The sequence below is a fragment of the Protobothrops mucrosquamatus genome, unplaced genomic scaffold (genome assembly GCF_001527695.2).
Source record: "Protobothrops mucrosquamatus isolate PMUCROS unplaced genomic scaffold, P.Mucros_1.0 scaffold2126, whole genome shotgun sequence".
Classification (NCBI taxonomy): domain Eukaryota; kingdom Metazoa; phylum Chordata; class Lepidosauria; order Squamata; family Viperidae; genus Protobothrops; species Protobothrops mucrosquamatus.
The window spans coordinates 189156-209416 of NW_015388226.1; the positions used below are offsets into that span (position 1 = coordinate 189156).

The window sequence follows — 20261 nt, forward strand, 5'->3', positions numbered from 1 at the left end:
GTAGGCAACCTTGGCTCTTTTATGACTCATGGACTTCAACTCCCAGAATTCCTGAGCCAGCATGGAACCACGAGTCATAAAAGAGTCAAGGTTGCCTATCCCTGTACTAGGCACATAAGTAATGAATCAGTCATATCACCAAAGTTGGTTTCCTTATGTCTGACGGTAAAATAAAAAAAGATCAAACAATCACTACTTAGCTCCTTTAATCAAGAAAGGTCCCTCTTTGGATAAACATCATAAATAGAATCCAATTATAATCTGTTGTTGTTGCTTGTTGGTTAGCTAATTAATACTTTATTGTATATATTGTTAAGTAAGTAAGGAAATAAACACACACACTGGGGGAATTTACAAAACTAAATGGAAAAGAGAGGAAAGGGAAAGGAAAAGAGAAAAAGGAGACAGGAAATTATCCAGAGAACTCTGTCTAGGCCAATTCAATGTACCACATTTATGACTGGCAACTCAGTCATTAAGCAAAATGATCGTTAAATGAAATGACTATATTTATGATTTTATTTCAGCTTTCCTTTGCTTTTCAGACCCACAAAAGCTGTAAATGTAAGGACTGGTCATAAAATTCCTTTTTTATCAGTCACAACTGCAAATGGTTGCTGTCCAAGGAAGTGGCTAAATAAGGATTATTCATAACTTACAAGCTGTTGTAACTTCTGCAAGGCATTGGCCTGGGCAAAAACTGATGTCAGGCTTTCAGATTATAGCATCAATATGCATAGTTCTCAGAAGCAAATCAGGAAGGAACTATGTAAGGATCAAGAAGCCATAGAGGGGGAATCAATAACTATTTCTAAGCAACAGTCAAAGATAATGTATTATAAGAGACCACCATGCCATCCTGTTAGTTTCAGTAAATAAAATTGTGCTACAGTTTGGTAGTCATCATTTTAACCAGTTATGACATTTTTTAGATTAGAGAATTGAAAAAGAAATGATGTGCCATAGCAATTGAAGGAGAAAAGTCAGGTTTTATTCCAATTTCTAGAAATGTTTGAGAACATTTAAAAAGGTTTAAGTTCAATAGGCTTGAATTTCCAGCCAAAGTTACCTGTATACAGTAAAATATTCCTGGATTCAAGATGCAGCCTTTTGTTCTGAGTTTCTGTTTGGTGGCCTTGTGCAAAAATTGCTGAAACCAAGACCTATTCTCTCCCCTTACAGAATGAAATGCCAAAAATATCAACCCATCTTCCTGGCAAATGAATCTTTTACCTGTCACTGACGTTAAAGTATATCTTTAAAAGTTATGTCAGCGACACTTTTTCAAGACATCCCAGTTTTGCTGGGAGACACACCTTCCCAAACCAGGAACATGTTCTGGCTTCCATGAATCAACCAGCCAGTCACAGCCACAGTGTGAGGCTAGTGGCTGGCTGGCTGTAATGCAGAAAATCACCTCTATGTTTGTAACTATGCAAATGCTTGAATGCAGCTACATATCTGGGCTGCAAAACCCCAGATGGCCCCTGGATTGCAGGAAAGAGCAAAAACTGCCATCTGGATTTACCTGAAATTTTTGCAACACCGATATGGTAACCCTAAATCTTAACTATTTGAACTAGAGCAGGCAGCGACATTATGGGTAACATTAGTCACAGAAATGGAACCAGAGAATCACGTTTATTGGATTTTCATTCATTCTACAAATTTGCAAATACTTTTAGAAGACGGGAATGGAGAAGATCTAATCTGCCATTTGCCAAGCACCCAAATTTTGATCACATGACCATGGGGATGCTGCAACAGTCTTAAGTGTGAAAAACATACCATCCACATATTATTTTGCTTGATATCACCTAGCTATTGTTATCTTCTCCCCCAAAGAGACAGTGCATAGTAAATTGTACATATGTAAATATTCAGTTGTCATATGAGAATTCAACTCCTTGTTAATATTACTTCTTTTAATATATGTGTAGTTCTGGACTGCAGGTGCTATAACTGTGTGTCCAGCAGCAACTGCAAGAGTGATCTAACAGTCAGAAACAGAGTTGTTTCTTCATAACTTCTTCAATGTACCATTTGTTTTACTTGGCCAAACCTCCTCTCTCACATTTCTGTATGTTTCCCCTCCCATTTAATTCTTCTCTGAGTATACCTTACTTTGTAGCATAAGCTTCCAATCCATTCCAAAATCTGTCTTAAATATGGAACCTGGTTGTGGGCATTTGTGTGTGTTACAGGCAGACAACTCTTTCAGAAGCTGAAAAGTTAAGCCAACCCATCAGTATAAAAAGAAAACAGAGACATCTAGTGGAGGTTAGATGACTTTATAGAATCACTTCATGTTGACAAGATCTCAGACACGCACTGCTGATTTCTGCAATTCCTCTCTTATGTGGGAGACTTATAATCATAATATGTTAGTCTGAAAAGGACATTTGAAGTCATCAGTTCAGTTCTTTGTTTAGTGCAGGAATCTGCACTGGAGAGAATGAAAAGACAACAACTGATCATCATTTAAACTGAGGAGGAAGCACTGTGAAAGAAGAGTTTTATATCATGTTTGGGCTGCAACAATCTAGATGCCCACCAGATGGCAGCAAAGAGCTACAGAAAACTCTGACTCTTCCCTGCCATCTAATGATCATCCAAATTTTTACAGCTCTGATATGACAGGCTTTCTGTCGCTTCTTCTTCCCAATCCCTTTACCATCTCTTCTTCCAAGGTCACATTATCTCAATTTCAGCAATAGCTAACAGAGGAGACTTGTGAGGAGGCAGATGGGATATCCAAATTCATACTCCATTCTCCTATTGATGATAGAAAGCTCTTTTAGGGATTGTAGAATTGCAGTCTTAGCAAGCATCTGTACTTGAATAAAAATATATAAACGCCTAAGTTCAAAACAGTTTCATAAGGATAATCATAATGTATGAACAGACAAATGCTTTAGGAATTTGTGAACTAGTTAAACACAGGGCAAGAAAGACAGACCTTTTCTGTAGCACATGTATAGTCCTCGATTTACAACTATTCATTTAGTGACTGTTCAAGGTTACAACGGCACTAAAAAAAGTGACTTATGACCATTTTTCACACTTACAACTTTTGCAGCATCCCCATAGTCACATGATCAAAATTTGGATGCTTGGCAACTGGTTCATATTTGTGATGGTTACAATATCCAGGGATCATGTGATCACCTTTTATGACCTTCTGACAAGCAAAGCCAATGGGAAAGTCAGATTCACTTAGCAACCATGTTACTAACTTAACAACCGCAGTGATTTAACTGTGGCCAAAAAAAGGTCGTAAGATGGGACAAAACTCACATGAACAAATGTCTCACTTAGCAACATATATTTTTGGCACAATGGGGGCCATAAGTCAAGGACTACCTGAACATGTTATTCAGGTTTAGTGCCATGTAATAGGTCAGAAAATGAACAGATTTGTAACATTTAGGCAATGTCCATTATATCTTTTTCTGATCTGATTTTACCATAGATTTATGTCTGGGTACTATCCTTTTCTTTTTTCCATTTTAGAAAAAGAAAAAAGCCCCCGGAAACTGATTTCTAGGTGTGGACTGACTGCAAATAACTAATTCATTTTTATAAGCACAGCCAAATCTATGAAGAGTTTCTCAAAGAGACGTTTACTAAAATTAAATTGCTGACTTTTGTATTTTCTTTCCAGTTACTTAAAGGCCATTTTTTCCTTTCTGCGTATTCACATGAATAAGGATCTGAGACACTCCTGAAGCACTGGCGTTTCTCATAGTGTAAACTGCTTGGATGCCACTGCTCAAGTCTCTTTGAAATCCTTGGATTACCGCATGAGGAGATTTTACCTCCACAGATATGTTGGGCATCGGGGAAGAAACTGGCAAGCCTTTCACCACTGCACGTATATTAATATTTCGAACCCGTGGTGCTTTGCTCAGTAACAAAATGTCCGTGTTCTCCAACATCTGCTGGATTTCTTCTTCTGGAAAAGTACATCCTAATTTTAGATTTTTCCAAAGTGTTTGCTTGACAGCAACATTAGGCGGGAAAGGGTATCTGTCGACTTGGACAAAAGGCCTTCTTTTCTGACGGTTTTGGTAAGCCCGCCAGGCTGCTTGAATTGTAGCAGCAGCCTCCTGGTGTCTTTGCTTCTCTAATGTCAGGGGCAAAGACATTGAAAGTAACCCTGTCCTGCTGGGTTGAAGGATAGATGCCCTTTCAAAGGAGGGCTCTTTGAGATTCAAAGGGGGATAGTTCTCTATCACCGTTTTTGGATAGTATTTTGGCTTGTAACTCGGGAGGCAGGTACACTCCCTTTCAGCAGGCCTTCCGAAATCTAGACCGCGCTGCGGATGGCAGCTGGGGAATGTTGGGAAAGAGCGGTTCTGTTTTCTGGGTCTAGTTTTCTTCTGTTTTTCAGCCCAACCGTAGGAGGAACACAATCCCAGAGGCAGCTCCTTTCGGATCAAGTATCCTCGGAATATCGCCTGAATCTTGGTGGCAGCCTTATTCACCTTCTCCGTGTTTTGTCTGGCATGCGAACCCCTCCAAGCTGACTGTATGATGCCGGCTGCCTTGTTTTCTTGCCCAAACTGCTGGCGTGTCTTTCGCCGAGGTGCTGGAGCAAAGGCTAGAACTTCGTCTGTGCTCATATTGCTGGTGCTTTGAGCTTTGGATGGATCCTGCCATTTATGAACAAAGCCCAATACTCTTGCAGGGTGATGCTTAATTTTTCTTGAAACCGTGGCCTCCTGGTCTGGCTTACATGAGCACACTGATGTGGAAAAGTAGGCAGGTGTCTCTCTATCATTCAGATATTCAATGGTATCACTTATAGAAACTCTAGCTTTTTTGCGAGAAACAGGTTGTTTGGCACTACTACCCTGAGACAAAACATCAGAGCCACCACTTAATGAATCCATATTCCAACAGAACTCTTCTGTCAGCTGTATTGATGCTTTCTTTTTTTCTTACTGTAAGGATCCAGGACAAAGAAGCTAAACCACGAGAACTCTCCTCCACACTTCCTTAGAAGGCTATTTCAATTAAAGAGGAAAAAAAAAAGAATCACTATATTTTCTTCAGTTATAGAAGCTTATGAATAGTTTTGGGCCAGTCATTCTCTTTCAGCCCAATCTATCTAACAGGGTTGTAGTTGAGGGGGGAAAAGTCAGAAGGGAGTACTGCTCTGGCTTAAGAACAAAGTATAGGTCAGGATATACAGTAAATCTCACAAATAAATTTGATTTAAACATTAGGAGTCTCTAAGCTTGTAACTGTTGGCATGTGTACTTCCTTTTCTACTCAAAGAAGCTATCAGCATTTGTATTAAATAACTTCAGTATTTTCTTATCATTAAAGAATGGTAATTTGAATAATAGTTTAGGTCTTCCATATGTTACAATGTCACCTAATAAGCTTTACCTTAACCAGGTGTCTTTTCAGGAACTCAGTCACATTCACTAACATTAACCTTTCCTAAGGAAGAAAGGGAGGGATTATGACATCATTATATCATCACTGATTTATACACTTAAGAGACTACATAAGGAATGTGGGGGCAGGGGGATGGGCCAATCTATTTATAGTCATCCTTTCAACTGAATTTACTAGGTCTTGGGTGGCAGTCTCAGAAAAATAAAATCTTCCCAGTTTTAATTAGTACAGTTAAAATTTATTTCTTTGGAGGTTTATAATTTAATAAAAGTATGCAATTGTAGAGTTGTTTACCAGTTCGGTGGAAAGTTTCCAGTGACGACAATGGCAAGCAGTTCTCATTTCTCAGACCAAGAAATTTCATGAAGAGTCCGTTCCGTAGCTTTTAGTATTATAATGGTTCTATATATTTTAGATCGGTAATTTTAGTGTTCTTTATTCTATACAGATAGTTCTCGAGCTACGACCACAATTTGAGCCCAAAATATCTGTTGCTAAGTGAGACTATTGTGAATTTTGCCCCATTTTACAACCTCTCTTGGCAATGTTGTTAAATGAATCACTGCAGTTTTTTAAGCTAGTAACATGGTTGTTAAGTGAATCTGGCTTCCCCACTGACTTTGCTTGTCAGAAGATTGCAAAAGGGGATCACATGACCCAGGGAGACACTGCAACCATCCTAAACATGAGTCAGTTGCCAAGTGTCTGAATTTTGATCACCTGCCCATGGGGATGCTGCAAAGGTTGTAAGTGTGAAAAATGATCCTAAGTCACTTTTTCAGTGCCTTTGTAACTTTGAACGGTCACTAAATGAACTGTTGTAAGTCAAGGACTACCTGTACAATCATTTATCTGCTTATATAAATTGTATCATACTTTACTGTTATTTTTATGTCCTAAATTCTCAAAAGTTAACTTACAATTTTACTTGTTTTATGATTTTTTACCTTTACCTTGTTTCATTTTAATCAGTCGCGACTTTGAAGAATCCCTCAAAATATCTGGATTCACAAAGTGTACAATGTGATTGTTTAAGACTTAATATGTTATATAGGTTTACACATTTGTAATGTATCAGTAATTGTGGATTAGAGCAGGGGTCCCCAACCCCCGGTCCATGGACTGGCACCGGTCCAAAGCATGCCAGCAACTGAGCTGCACAAACAAGCAAAGCCCCATCCACAGGATGCAGGCAGTATGCAAAACTACGCCCCACTCTGGTCCTCAGAGACCCCTTTTTCCATGGCATCAGTCCCAAAAGGTTGGGGGCCTCTGGACTAGATTTACTCAAGAAACCATGATTAAATAAATAATTTAGAATAATATGTGAACCTGATCAATATGTATATTCATTTATTCTAGTTGTATACAGGCAAAGATTCAAAGTGGTTTATAGTAACCCAATAAAAAACCCACAAAACCGATAAGCATAATTAAAAGAAAAAATATAAATGTTGTATAATTATAATAGGAAAAAATAAATAGCAGTCAAAATACAAAAGTGAATTGCAACCATTACATTGAAATTAAAACCTAGCAGCATCTAACAAGTCCACAAGTGTTCTATGGAAGAGTTCCATCTTAAGCTACTCCCAGAATATTAAGAGAGATGATGCAAGTCTTAATTCCACAAGAAGTCTATTTCATAAGGCTGGAGCAACAATTGAGAATCGGTGCCTCCTGGCCTCCATTCCCTTAAGCTTATGAAAGTGGATTTCACTGGAAGGTTATCCCAGAAAAAGTGTAGTAGATAGGTAAATTCAGATAGGTGAGGGCAGCATTGCAATTATCTGGGTACTAAGCCATATTGAGCTTTGTAAGTTAAAACCAAGATTTTGGGTTGCAACTGGAAACCTATATAAGGCAGTCAGAGAAAGCTGCACACCATCAATCATCATCATGTTGAACGCAAGCAGTGAAACCTTTATTAATCTGATCTAGATCTTGTGATTCTGGTGTTTATTTTGAATTTGCCTCACCATGAGCACAAAATGGAGGATGAATTGGATGAAATTGAATATAAATTTGAATGATCGTTGACAACTCGTCTTGATCTAGACTGTTGTTCTATGTGATCTCCAACTCAAACTAGCAGTGGCTAAATACACCTTTTACCAGTTTTAGGATCCAGTGGTTCTTACAATTGTAATTCATCTGTTTATAACCTAACCTTTCAGTTGTTTCACATGGGCTGCCACAGATAATCAAAAGATTCAGTGGTTGCAGACACAACAGCGCAACTCTTTCCAAGGAGGTACTAAGAAAAGCACAGTGCAACCTCACTTTAACAATCTAATTGTGGGAAGTTTGCTCATTATTCATAAAGTCTATCAAACATGAAAGTATATCATTTTGATAAACTGATTTGTATCATTTACAGGATTATCATGCAAATGATCTGAATTTATGCAAATAGTATAAATCACTAGTGCACATGAACCCTGTTGTACTGAGGTTCATTAAATTGAGGTTTCATTCGATTCTAGTAGTGTAGCACCTGAACTGGAGCCCTATTACTGTCTGGGTTCTATTCTAAGAGCTGGTTAGAATTTCTACCGGTATGTGTGTGTCTCTAACATTGCCTTTTTTTCTTTGATCTTTAAAGTACAATTGTACAATGAAAGATTACGTAGCTTGGCCATGGCTTGCAATCTGGCTCACACACTGGAACAGAAAAGCCACATATTTTTTTCAGAGTCTGAGGAAACACAACTTGCCTAAATTGCTCAAGGAAGACAGAATTTGAACCAAAGTTTTAGTGACTCACAGATAATAGCCACCATTCTATATCATACCACGCCTTATGAATGCTAGAGAAATATTTCATATACCAATGAATCACTGAAAATAGATTTCTGAGTGTGCTGGAATGTGAGTTCCCTGAAAGGGGAGGACAGTGCCAAGATGGATATCATCTCTTTAAGACAGGTAGAGTCACAAAAAAGAGTCAATCGAGTGTTGGAAGGCACTTGAATGCTGTTAGATCATTGACACATAATCTTGAAAGCCTGGCAAAGTATCTTTCCAGTTCAACATATCCCTAACACGATCAAGGTGGAGATGTTTTGATATTTTTTTTCCTGGTGCTTTTTGGCTTTCCCAGGATTTATCTTTTTTATTACTGCTCAGTATTTCTACTTCCCTGAGTCAAATCCATATTCCATCACATTGAGCAACATATGAGTGAGCAAGTATGTTATTGTCACTCATTCTTACATTTAAGCATCACTAGCTCCCTTTTTGAGCAATGGATCAATAAAAAGATCAGCACTAGACAACAGCAACAATTGATTATATAGCAACTTTTATTGTTTTGAAGGGCTGAAGTATTTAATATACAGAACTAAAAAGTCTTGCTTTTTAAACTGAATAAGGTGGGTTAGTCTGATGAGGCTAACTTTGGCAGTGTCCCACAAATGACAATGCTAGCCTTCTAGGCAGGGACTTCTACAATTTCAAAATAGTCATTAGGCAGAATCACATAACCACCTTTGCCTGACAGCACGTCTTTTTCCTTCTGAAACTGAACAAGCTCTCGTAGTTTTTCAATCTGTTTTTCCTGACGCCTACATCGCTGCTGTGCAGTCTTAAGTTTCTTCCTCAGTTTATCCACCTGCTCTTCCAGTTGCTGGATTCTTTTTCTCTGATGCACCGTATCCTCTACCGTGTAGTTGTGATCACAAAATACAGCAATATTATTGGGAGTGTGAAGTGGTGGCATCAATAATCCAATGCTTGGATCTACCAATCTTGGGTACGTTTGCGGAGGTGGTGGAGGTGAAGGAGAAGGGGGGGTTGGTACTTCAGGTGGCTCTTGTGTGCCTTCAGACTAAAAAGCAAAACAAGAACATGTATTTTACATTTGTTTCATTAAAAGGAAACATAAAACATTTCAGGTGACAAGCAAGATCACTTTTCTTCTTCCAAACTTTATGCTTGAGGAAAATAATAATTCCATTATTTATATGAATTAAAACGAACTTCAAACAGGGGTAGCAAAACCTTCAGGGGAACAATATGTTTAGTCAGTTAAAGGCTTTGTAACTGAACAGAATAAAGAACTCCACTCTCACCGGATTCTTATCATCTGGAAAACTGAATGGCCACTGAAGAAACTGATTGAAGTTCAAGATGCCAGTTGAATAAAAAGGGGCAACTGTGCTACAGACTCAACTTTGGTATCTGAGAATCCAGAGAAAACAATCCTAGTACAGAATAATTTGTTACCACTGAAGACAGATCATTAGTTTATACCTGTGTAAATGCTATTCTGCATGAAGGATATTATAAAATTATCTTGGGATAACAAAAGAAGCACCCATATGGTCACAGTTGCAACAATGTGAAACATTCAATGTATATTTTTGGATGCCTAGGTCTATCACTTCAATTCTACCAGGTTCAGGTAGTCCTCGACTTACAACAATTCATTTAGTGACCGTTTGAAATTACAACGGCACTGAAAAAAGTGACTTAGCTGCAGCATCCCCATGGTCAGGTGATCAAAATTCAGAGGCTTGGCAACTGACTCCTATTTATGACAGTTGCAGTGTTCAAGGGTCATGTGATCATCTTTTACGACCTTCTGACAAGCAAAGTCAATGGGGAAGCCAGATTAATTTAACAACCGTGTTACTAACCTAACAACTGCAGAGATTCACTTAACAACTATGGCAGGAAAGGTCATAAAAAGGGGCAAAACTTAATAACTGCCTCACTTAGCAACAGAAATTTTGGGTTCGTTAAGTCGTGGTCGTTAAGTTGAGGACTACCTGTACTGGACCCAAAAAGCATATATATGGGAAGGGAGAAGCCTAGAATAAACTAAATCAGAATCAATTTGTTCTTTTCAAGAAAGCAATACCATTATCTAAGAGTTAAAGCTGGACTAGGAACTGACTGCCAAATGTGGTCAACAAAGTCTCAAACATACTTGAAAAGATATAGCTTATTTCCAGCCAAAGAAGAATATTTGTAGGAGACTAAGGAACATGGAAAATGACTCTTAGAAATTTTTGAATGAATAGTTTTGAATGTAGGTATGCCCTTATATACAAAGACTTAAGTGCCATATAGCAGCAGACCTAAGATCTTAGTAATTGGTTTAATTGCTGTGGGCATATAATTATTGCCCTGATAACTTGAAAATCCGATAATCACACTGGAAGCTTCTTATGCTCTTACTGAGAGTCGACTTATTTTGTCATTCAAAGAGGTACCGTTAAAAGTTAATATTTAACGTTCTTAACATAGAACTTAACATTCAATAGATTATCAATTTTCCAATTATGAAAAATTTTAAATAGATAGGACAGCAATACTATCTATATAGAGTAGTAAAAAACTGACCAGTGGATGAGAGCTTGGAGATGAAATTTAGATTTATGAAGAGCATGGGATCTTAACATAGGAATACATGCAGTCATTTGTTTTATTCATAGTATTTGTGTTTCATCTAAACTAATTCTGTTACAACAGAAATGAATTTCCATAGTTCTAGTTCTTTAATTGATCCTATTAGATTTAGATAGTACCAATAAAATCTCATTTTTCCTTTTATTCATTTATTGTGCTCTTCTTTTCTGCTTTTAATGCTTTCTAGCATATGTGAGTGCTCACAGATTCTTCAGGATTATTCTCTAAGTAACAAGAAAATGTTTTAGGGATTGTTTCTTCAGTAATTCTCGATGGATAGCAAACTAAGATTAATTTTCCAGCTCCACTTTGGATTTGTCTTTTGCTATAAACAATATATCTCATAACAGGAGCAAAATCTGTATATTTAATCCAGCCTAGAGGTCTCTGTTATAGATTCCAGCAGAACATTAGAAACCAGAATGTAATCTATTTCAGTGGAGCAGTTTGGGGTATTTGAATAATTTATTATACAGTTATATTTTTGTAAACATACTCATTCATCTTACTGTAAGAATGTGGCTTACTTTTAAGATTTTTTTTGAAAGGGCCTCTAGATACTCCCATGTAACACCTCTCCTGCGCGAGCTGCACTGGCTGCCGGTGGCCTTCCGGGTGCGCTTCAGGGTGTTAGTAGCAACTTTTAAAGCGCTCCATGGCAATGGACCTAGGTATTTGCAAGACCGCCTCCTACCAAATATCTCCCTTCGACCAGTCCGCTCCCACAGAGAGGGCCTCCTTAGGGTGCCGTCGGCCAGTCAATGCCGGCTGGCGACCCCCAGGGGGAGAGCCTTCTCTGTGGCAGCTCCTGCCCTCTGGAATGACCTATCCCCCCGACCTACGTACAACTACGGACCTGCGCCTCTTCCGCCGAGCCTTGAAAACCCATCTATTCCATGCGGCCGGCCTGGCGTAGTTTTGATTGTGTTTTGCTAGGGGTTTTATATGGGGTATTTTAGAGCAGGCTTTTTATTCAATATTTATTGTGATTTTTATTATTGCCTGTTCACCGCCCTGAGTCCCGTAAGGGAGATAGGGCGGTATATAAATTTAAATAATAAATAAATAAATAAATAAAATTTAATCATTCTAGAATTCTAGCTGAAATCTCTGCCAGTCCATAGGTCAATAATATCTACAGCTATAGTTACCGGCTTCAAAATTCACTTGCCCATTTTGAAGCCAATGACTATAGTTGTGGATGGCCCTGCCATAAGCCATCTTTCACAAGAGACTTAATATCTTAAGAGACTTAAGATTTACTAAGGAAATCCACTAGTACACAATTGCCTTGAGTAGCAGTGGTTGTCTAATGTGAACTGTATAATAAACACTGAATAAAATAAAAGGCAGAATATAAATCTAACAAATAAATACATCTTCAGTGCTTTTCTTTTGGAATATGTGGCCTTGAACAGGAAATATTCTCTTAAACAGTCTAACAATCCGGTATATGGGTTATGATGTGACCCATAAAATGCATAGTTTCAAATTATTTACTTTTAGAACATTGGTTCTTTTTACTTCAAGAGTTTATTTTTCAAATAAGATTAGATTCTGTGACTTTTAACAGTATTGTCCAATCTTTTAACACTGAAAGAAACCGTTCTGGCATTCAGGAAGAGCCTTAAAACCGGGATGTGCTGGTTGACACAGAGCTCTGAAGGAGAAACTGTAGGGTGCAGGTGGCTGGTGCAATGACAGAAGAAGGCACCACCACTGCTCCATTCCAAATCTATGGTCTTTTAGTCTCTTCTTAATCTTTTGTAATTTTAATCTGTTATTTTATAGTTAATTGTTTTTATAGTTCCATGTTTTATTACATTGTGAGCTGCCCACAAACTGCAAGATGGGTGGTATATAAATTTAATAAATGAATAAAAATAACAATTTGATGTCAACTATCAATTATAATTGTTTGACGTACATAATTTATACTGCAATTATCTTATATATCTCAAGAATTTTGAAACTGTTCCATCGGTACTAAAGACAAAAAACATTTCCCCTCTCCCATTCATTTTAAAGTGCATTGCCATTGAAAGGGGACAAAAGTTTATTGTCTAAAACTGTATACCTACCTAGGACTAAAGCTTGCGACAATAGTTCTTCTATAAGGGCAACAGAGAATATTGCCCATGTCTGTCAGTCACGAACAACCAGATCCACAGACTAAGAGTTCAATTAGCTACTTTATTGTGCATGCCTATTTCACTGGAATCTTCCCAGACTGATAGTTTGTACCTAAACCAGATTAGATGTGGTTCAAAGGCCTTCAAGAGGGATCGGATTTTGCCTTCTGGTACCTACCGGTACATAAAGATTCCAGACTAATTCCCCAGACTAATTACTTGACTTCTCCCTCTGGTTTGGTCAGTCTCTCTCCAACAATGTCTTATTATATTACAACTTTTATATAGATTTGAGAACAGATTTAATCTCCCCCAATTTGGAAGGCTCTCAAGAAAAATAACAATGCATATTTTATCCGTATATTATTCAATTCTTGTCCCAGTGTTAGATATATTTTGTCTAACTGCTTTTTTTTAACAATCTTTGAAAACTTGTGAAATCTTCCTCATCTCAAATTATAATGTTATTCTTGTATGTGTTGATCTTGTATGTGTTTATATATACTAATTAATTACTATAAATACATTTGAAATGAACTGAAACAGATTTATAGATTAGTGTTACTACATCTCAGTTAAATACTTCAGTAAGTGAAGCACTAATGACTAATCCATTAGTCGGTGATTATTTCTTTTCTTTTTTTCGCCCATATCAGCTGCATTAAAAAGTTATTTTGAAATAGCATCATTAAAATGTCTTAAGATTCAGATAGCAAGGTGGGGTTTTTTTTCTTGCAAAAAAATCATTTGACTATAATTAACAGTTATAGGAGGAGGATTTGGAACTACAGCCTAGAAACATTCAATACACGAATGTCTACATGATAGCAATAGACGCTAATGAGCTCTCACTCATCTCCAAGCTTGCTGTCTTACACAACTTGATTTTAACATGCATTTTAACCTATCCTCCATTAGCAGCACTGAGGAGTTATTAGCTATGCCAAGTCCTGGTTGATGTAGCTAGTCTAATGCACAACAAATGTGTACAGAAATGTAGTTGTTTTAGATTAAAAAATGAGCTGATTACCATGCATTGAACATCCTATCCAGTGGCAACCTTTCCACTTTCCACTCATAAGAAAATCCCTGACGGCAATTTTATATTCAGACCAGGAATACTGAGGGCCTTTGTTGTAATGAAGCCTTCATGATATTACTGATGCTACAGCATAAATGGCAAGTCTAACCAATTAAGACTGGATTATGATCATATTCATTACATGTTATATCACCTACTGTATTAAAAGAGCCAGTTTGGTGTAGTGGTTAAAGCAGCAGGCTAGAAACAGAGAGACCATGAGTTCTAGTCATGCCTTAGGCATAAAGCCAGCTGAGTGACCTTGGGCTAATCACTTTCTCTCAGCCATAGGAAGGAGGTAGTGGCAAACCACTTCTGAAAAACTTGCCAAGAAAACAGCAGGATTTGACTAAGCACTATCCGAGATTTGAATACAATTGAACAGAAGAAAAATGAATAAATAATATAATTAATTGATTAATTAATATTTATCATAGCCCTTTCCCCCAAACCACATATATCAGCACGTATAGGGTAACTGTGTTAGTCTCCAGTCTAAGTGTCGTCAAGAATCATTAAACTCTAACTTTCAGAATTCCAAGCATCATTAATTAAACAACTGGAAGAAAAAAAAATCACCTATTAACAGTATGTTTTATATACAATGTATCAAACATTAAAGATTTAAAAGATAGTATTAATTACCAACCAGAAGAGTATCAATGTTTATTTTTTAAAAAATGGCATAAATAAAGTGTGTTTGTGTGTGTGTGTTTGTGTGTGTGTGTGTCAGGGTGAAATATCTTGGTCTCATGTAAGATATCGACTTAATATTTATAGTTATGAATATATTTATATTTTATAAATATTTATATTTATAAAAAAACAGAAAGTTGTCGTAAACCAGGAGTCCCCAACCCCCGGCTGCGGCCCACTATCAGGCCACGGCCTATCCAAAATTAGGCCGCTTGAGCAATAGGCAAGCCTGTTTCAGGAAGCTGCACTTGCCTGAGTGGTGGTCACTTGAGCAGAGGGCGCTTATGCAAATGGAGCTTCATGCACAAGCACAAGCACCCTCCGCTCAAGCACCTATTCGTGCGAGTAGATGCCACTCACACACACACACGCCGGGCTGGGCCGCCAAGGTGGAAAGGTTGAGGATTGCCATCATAAACAATCCTTTAGCTGAACTATTTTTCTTAGACTAAATACTCATATTCCGGTATTCATATGGTGTATTTACTTAATTAACTTATGCTTTTCTTAAGAGGATAAAAAAAGACACAAAGATTCTGTTAAAAGAAAATTGATAAAACAATTTATATTATACTCTCTAAATTTAAAAATTAAAATATGAGGATTTTAATAAAAAAAATAAAAACTTAAATATAAGCAAATTATATACTAATTATATAATTTGTATCATTAGTATCATGCGAGTTATGTTGTTTAAAATTGTATTTTGGCATCTAAAATATAGTGCAAAATTGTAAAAAAATAAAAAGCCTGAAAAGGTTGCTGATCTCTTAACATAGAACGTTGCAGGTAAGTTTGTTGTTTTAAAATGGAATCAATTACTTGTATTAATATAGCTATTTCTTGGATGGAAATCATAATTTGCACAAGGATTCCTATTTAGCTCTTTTTAATTCACCATTAGTTCTGAAAGGGCTGCTGAGTAGAGAAAACAGTACCTTACTTTAAGTTTTCACCAAGTCCAGTAGTGGCAATTTGATAGGAAAACTTGTGTCCTACATACTCATTGTTCCAAGCAAATCATTTTCCCCATTTCTCCTTTTTTAGAAAAGAAAATGAAGTGGGACATTGTAGTTCTGCAATATTCTGTCCATAAATACGACATGAGATGGAGTAATGTGCATATACAAAACAGTAAATATTGAGCACTCTTGCAATGGTCCAAAAATTATGAGATATTGTCTGATGCAGAAGCACTGATCATTCTTACGAAGTTCTTGCATTAACCCATGTGAAACCAATCAAATTTAAAAGTATTCTTGCAGGAATGATGAAATGTCTAAAAGTGATACAAAAAGTTGTCAGAATTGTTACAATGAATCCATGTTTCTTTTTATTTTAGAAGAATCCAAAATAAAAAAAAATCAAAATGGTAAATGAGTAGAAACGGAATTTTAATTCTTTCTATTATATCAACAGATGAATATAATACGCTTCAGTCTGGCACTACATATCAGTCTCCTGTCTTCAGAATACTTTTGCTTAGCAATAATAGCATTGCCACCCAGTATTTTCTGAATTACAGAAGCTTTAAAAATAATTTATAAACCTCGCTTACCTTCACATTTGGTTCTGTGTGGCAAAATATTGTTGGTACTGCATTGTCCTTTAATAGTTTGTTGTTACATTCTCTTTTGAAGCAATCTGGAGTAAAGTGTTCAGAACAAATGCTGCTATATTTTGTTGGTTTGAAATTTTTTCTTCTAACAGCAGCTTCCCATTTCTTGCAGAGATCAGGCCTTGTGAGAGGAAACCTACAAATAAAATGTACATCAAACAATTTTTATTATTACTACCAAACTGGTGGGGGGGCAGGGGGAGGAAAGGGAAGCAGCCACATTTTCCCTTAGGTGTAGTCTTAATATGCTTTTAAGAAGTTGCGTACATGGTAGAAATCAAGCTTTTGGATTTAATTAAAGACCTCAATTTTTCTGTTCTCCCAGTAACAGGATAGGTGCTAATGGAAACCCCAAACAGAAAAAACAGTATGTGAAAGATGACTTCCAGTACAGAGGTCTCTACATTACATTTCTAGTGAACGAATTATGGGTTTCTCTCTAGGCGTGGTCTGTGGGAGAACTGCGAAATACCCATTGTTTCTGTAACTTTAATCCATGTTTGTAGAAATTTTTGAGGAGCATACAAAGCTCAAGATTTATTACTGTCCACGAAAAAGAAAACATTTACATTAAATATGAAAAGCTCCAAAATCCAGCTACTGATTTACAGATAGCATGCAAACTTTCAAGTTCTCTGTCAAGATGAGCTTGTGAACATTCACAAATGTGCATGTTTTATTGGTAAACTTTCAGTTACCTTTATAACCTCTTTTTTGGTGCAGGTCAACTCAGCTGCTCTTAAATTTTTATGAATACTGGGATTAAAAAAAACAGTATAGGAGTTCAACAAACAGAACTGAGATATACACGTAGTGCTTGACTTACAATAGTTCATTTAATGACCATTCAAAATTACAACAGTACTGAAAAAAGTGACTTAGGATTATTTTTCATACTTATTACTATTGCAGTATCCCCTTTGTCACGTGCTCAATATTCAGATGCTTGGTAACTGACTTGTATTTATGATAGTTTCAGTGTCCCAGGATCATGTGATCAGCTTTTGTGAACTTCTAACAAGCAAAATCAATGGGGAAGCAAATTCATTTAATAATCATGTTACTAGCTTAACAATTGCAATGATTCACTTAACAACGGAAGCAAGAAAGGTTGTAAAATGCGACAAAACTCAATTAACAAATGTCTCGCTTAGCAACATAAAATTTGGGCTTAATTGTGGTTGTAACTCAAGGACAATCTGTACACCTGAAGCAGCCATAGGTCTGCTAGCTTACAACTATTTGTGTAGTGACAGCACTGAAAAAAGTCGCTTATGACTGCTTTTCACATTTATGACCATTACAACATGGTTGCATGATCAGAATTCAGACTTGGCAACTAGCATATATTTGTGACAGTTGCAGAAATGTGGTAAAATAAGGTAGAATAATGAACAATTACTAGAATAATGATTTGTCTGCATAATTGCTAGAATAATGATGTAATGCATAATCACTGGGAAAATTCTGTCAGTAATGTGTGACTAACCAAATGCGCATTGCACATGGATACTTTGTATGTAGTAAAACCTTCCATTGTATGCCTGTGAGAAACGATCCTAATGTATTACAATGTGTATTACAATGTGTAGTCCTTTGTTCCTAAGAAAAGGAAAGTATAAAACTGAAGTTTGATCCTGCCCTCCTTGTTCAGAATTGCCTGTCTCCATTGCTTCTGAACCTGCGCAAATAAACCTCTCTGCTAAACACCCTCTGGAATTCGTAAGAGTCCTTTCGTTTTCCACAAGAGCAGTGTCCCAAGTTCATGTGATCACCTTTTGCAACCTTCTGACAAGCAAAAGTCAATGGAGAAGCCAGATACACGTAAAATGGTATTCCTAACTTCACTAATTCCCTTAAGAAATGTGGCAAGAAAGATCGTAAAAAAGGGCAAAATTTAATTAACAACTGTCTTGTTTAGTAATGAAAATTTTAGGCTCAATTGTAGTCTTAAGTCAAGGATTACTTGTACACCTAAAGTCCAAAAGTAGCCGTAGATCTACTAGCTTTCACCAAAACGACAATCTTTTTTGCTTTTGTTGGGCAATTTTTTTTTAATTAGACTCGGGTGCAATACCAGGATCAAAAGGGAGGGGGTCAATCCCTATTGGTCCTGCTTTGCCGATTCTTAATCGTGATTATTTTAAGAAATCGTTTAATTTAAGTAACCCCTCTCTCCCAGCCCGTCAGAAAGCTTGAAGCGGCGCTTTGCTGTTATTGACGGTTGAACAAGCGCGCGCTTACGCGCGTTCGATTCCACCAGATAGGCACGTCTCGCGCCTTATTTTTTAAAGAAAAAAAACCGAAAGGGCCCAGTAAGCGCACTTTAACCCCGCCTTCTCGCCGACCTCCAGAGAGGCCGCGCACTATTTAAAGTCCCTCCCACTTTGGGCCGCGCAGGCGCTCTACCTCCGTCTTCCTGTTCGCGAAGCGAATGCTATCTCCCTCTCCCGCCTGGTCAAGAGAGCCTCTTTTTTTTTTTCCCTTCTTTCTCTCTCTCTCTCTCCCCCCCTCCCCCGTTTTCCTACCCCCGCCCCTACTCACTTGTGGAAAGAGATGGGCTTCTCTTTGTCGTATCGATTCCGGCAACGGTAGGCAGAGCAGGACTGCACCATCCTCTTGTTGCCGTCCCCTCCGCCTGCCTCTTTAGCACCGCCGGGATTTCTCGGAGGGAACAAATCAATTTAAGACACGCGTCGATCCAAATGCTTCCTTGAGGTCTTCGCGTTCCTATTCAAAAACAAAAAAAATCCGAAGAACGACATAAACTGGCTGTGGCCTCTCCCTCTTTCAACATGGCGGTGCCAGCTTCAGACCAACTCTCTCGAGATCTTCGCATCGGGCTTGGCTATTGGTCACGCCCCGCAGGGTTTGGGTGCGACGCGTCTCCGTCGGAACAGCCAATGAGAAGAGCGACTCATCTTTTGACGCACGGAATCTGCCTTCTGCGCTCGGAAATATACGGGCGCCTGTCCGAAGTCTTGGCTGCGCGCGTGACGGTAGTCGGAGAGCGGCGCGCTAGTTTAGATCGATCCTAACCATGATGCGCGCCTGGGAAAGGAAGGAACTAGCCTGCTTCTGTGAATTGCATTCTGAGTGCTGCAGTTTAGCCTTACCTGTTAGGAAGGATATTTATTCCTAAAAAAATTAAGTTAAAGGATGTTAATCATCTAACATAATATATCCAGACGACCGTTAAATAATAGCAAGAAATTACATTTCCTGTATATTTGACAGACATTTATTCCTTCCTTCCTTCCTTCCTTCCTTCCTTCCTTCCTTCCTTCCTTCCTTCCTTCCTTCCTTCCTTCCTTCCTTCCCACCCTTTCTCTTCCTTTCCTTTCCTTCCCTTTTTCTTTTCCTTTCTTTTCCTTTTCCTTTCTTTCCTGAGAAATGGTAGTTTAAAATACAGTGTTAAAAGGCTTCTTGCAGTTTAGAGCTATGATGATTATTCATCTTGCTAACAGGGATGCTTAATAGGGTTTTGGGTTTAGACAGTTTAGAGATTTTTGGCCTGTGTTGTTACAACGGGTGTAGTCCTACCATAGTTAGGAGCTGGACAAAGTGTCCTCCAAATGACAGGAATGCATTATATTCTTTACTTATACTTTTGCCTTTTTTTTCCAACAAGTAATATAGTAAAAGTAAGAATGATGGGATAGGGCCGGGTTGCAAAAGTGGCAATTTGATTTGCATGAGCATTTAAAAATATACAATCCAGTGGTTCATAGTAGTCATCCTTCCTTAACTCAGAAAATGAAAAAAAAATTAGACATAAAATATGTCCCCATTTTGCTCTTGTGGCCCCTTCCCCAAATCACTGGAGTAATCAAATCTTTATTACTGTCTTTCACATAAGCCATAAGGAGTTGAATACAATCGGATAAAATTCATTGCCCTACTTTGGGAG

At 37.7% G+C, this 20261-nt stretch overlaps 1 protein-coding gene across 1 annotated transcript; it reads right to left on the reverse strand.

Annotated features, from left to right (window-relative positions):
- Positions 1–8714: 8714 nt before the first annotated feature.
- Positions 8715–19153, reverse strand: THAP1 (THAP domain containing 1). Its single transcript, XM_015824112.1, has 3 exons — positions 18896–19153; positions 16292–16487; positions 8715–9238 (listed from the first exon to the last, which is right to left on the reverse strand). Exons 1-3 carry the CDS (start codon positions 18964–18966, stop codon positions 8843–8845), a joined length of 663 nt encoding a protein of 220 aa, XP_015679598.1. The 5' UTR covers positions 18967–19153; the 3' UTR covers positions 8715–8842.
- Between the last annotated feature and the right edge of the window lie 1108 nt (positions 19154–20261).

Coding starts and splice junctions, on each gene's coding strand:
- THAP1 (XM_015824112.1), bottom strand. CDS start 18,966: ATGGTGCAGTCCTGCTCTGCCTACCGTTGCCGGAATCGATACGACAAA. Junction 16,488..18,895: donor AAGCCCATCTCTTTCCACAA/GTGAGTAGGGGC, acceptor TTTTATTTGTAG/GTTTCCTCTCACAAGGCCTG. Junction 9,239..16,291: donor ACACAGAACCAAATGTGAAG/GTAAGCGAGGTT, acceptor TTTGCTTTTTAG/TCTGAAGGCACACAAGAGCC.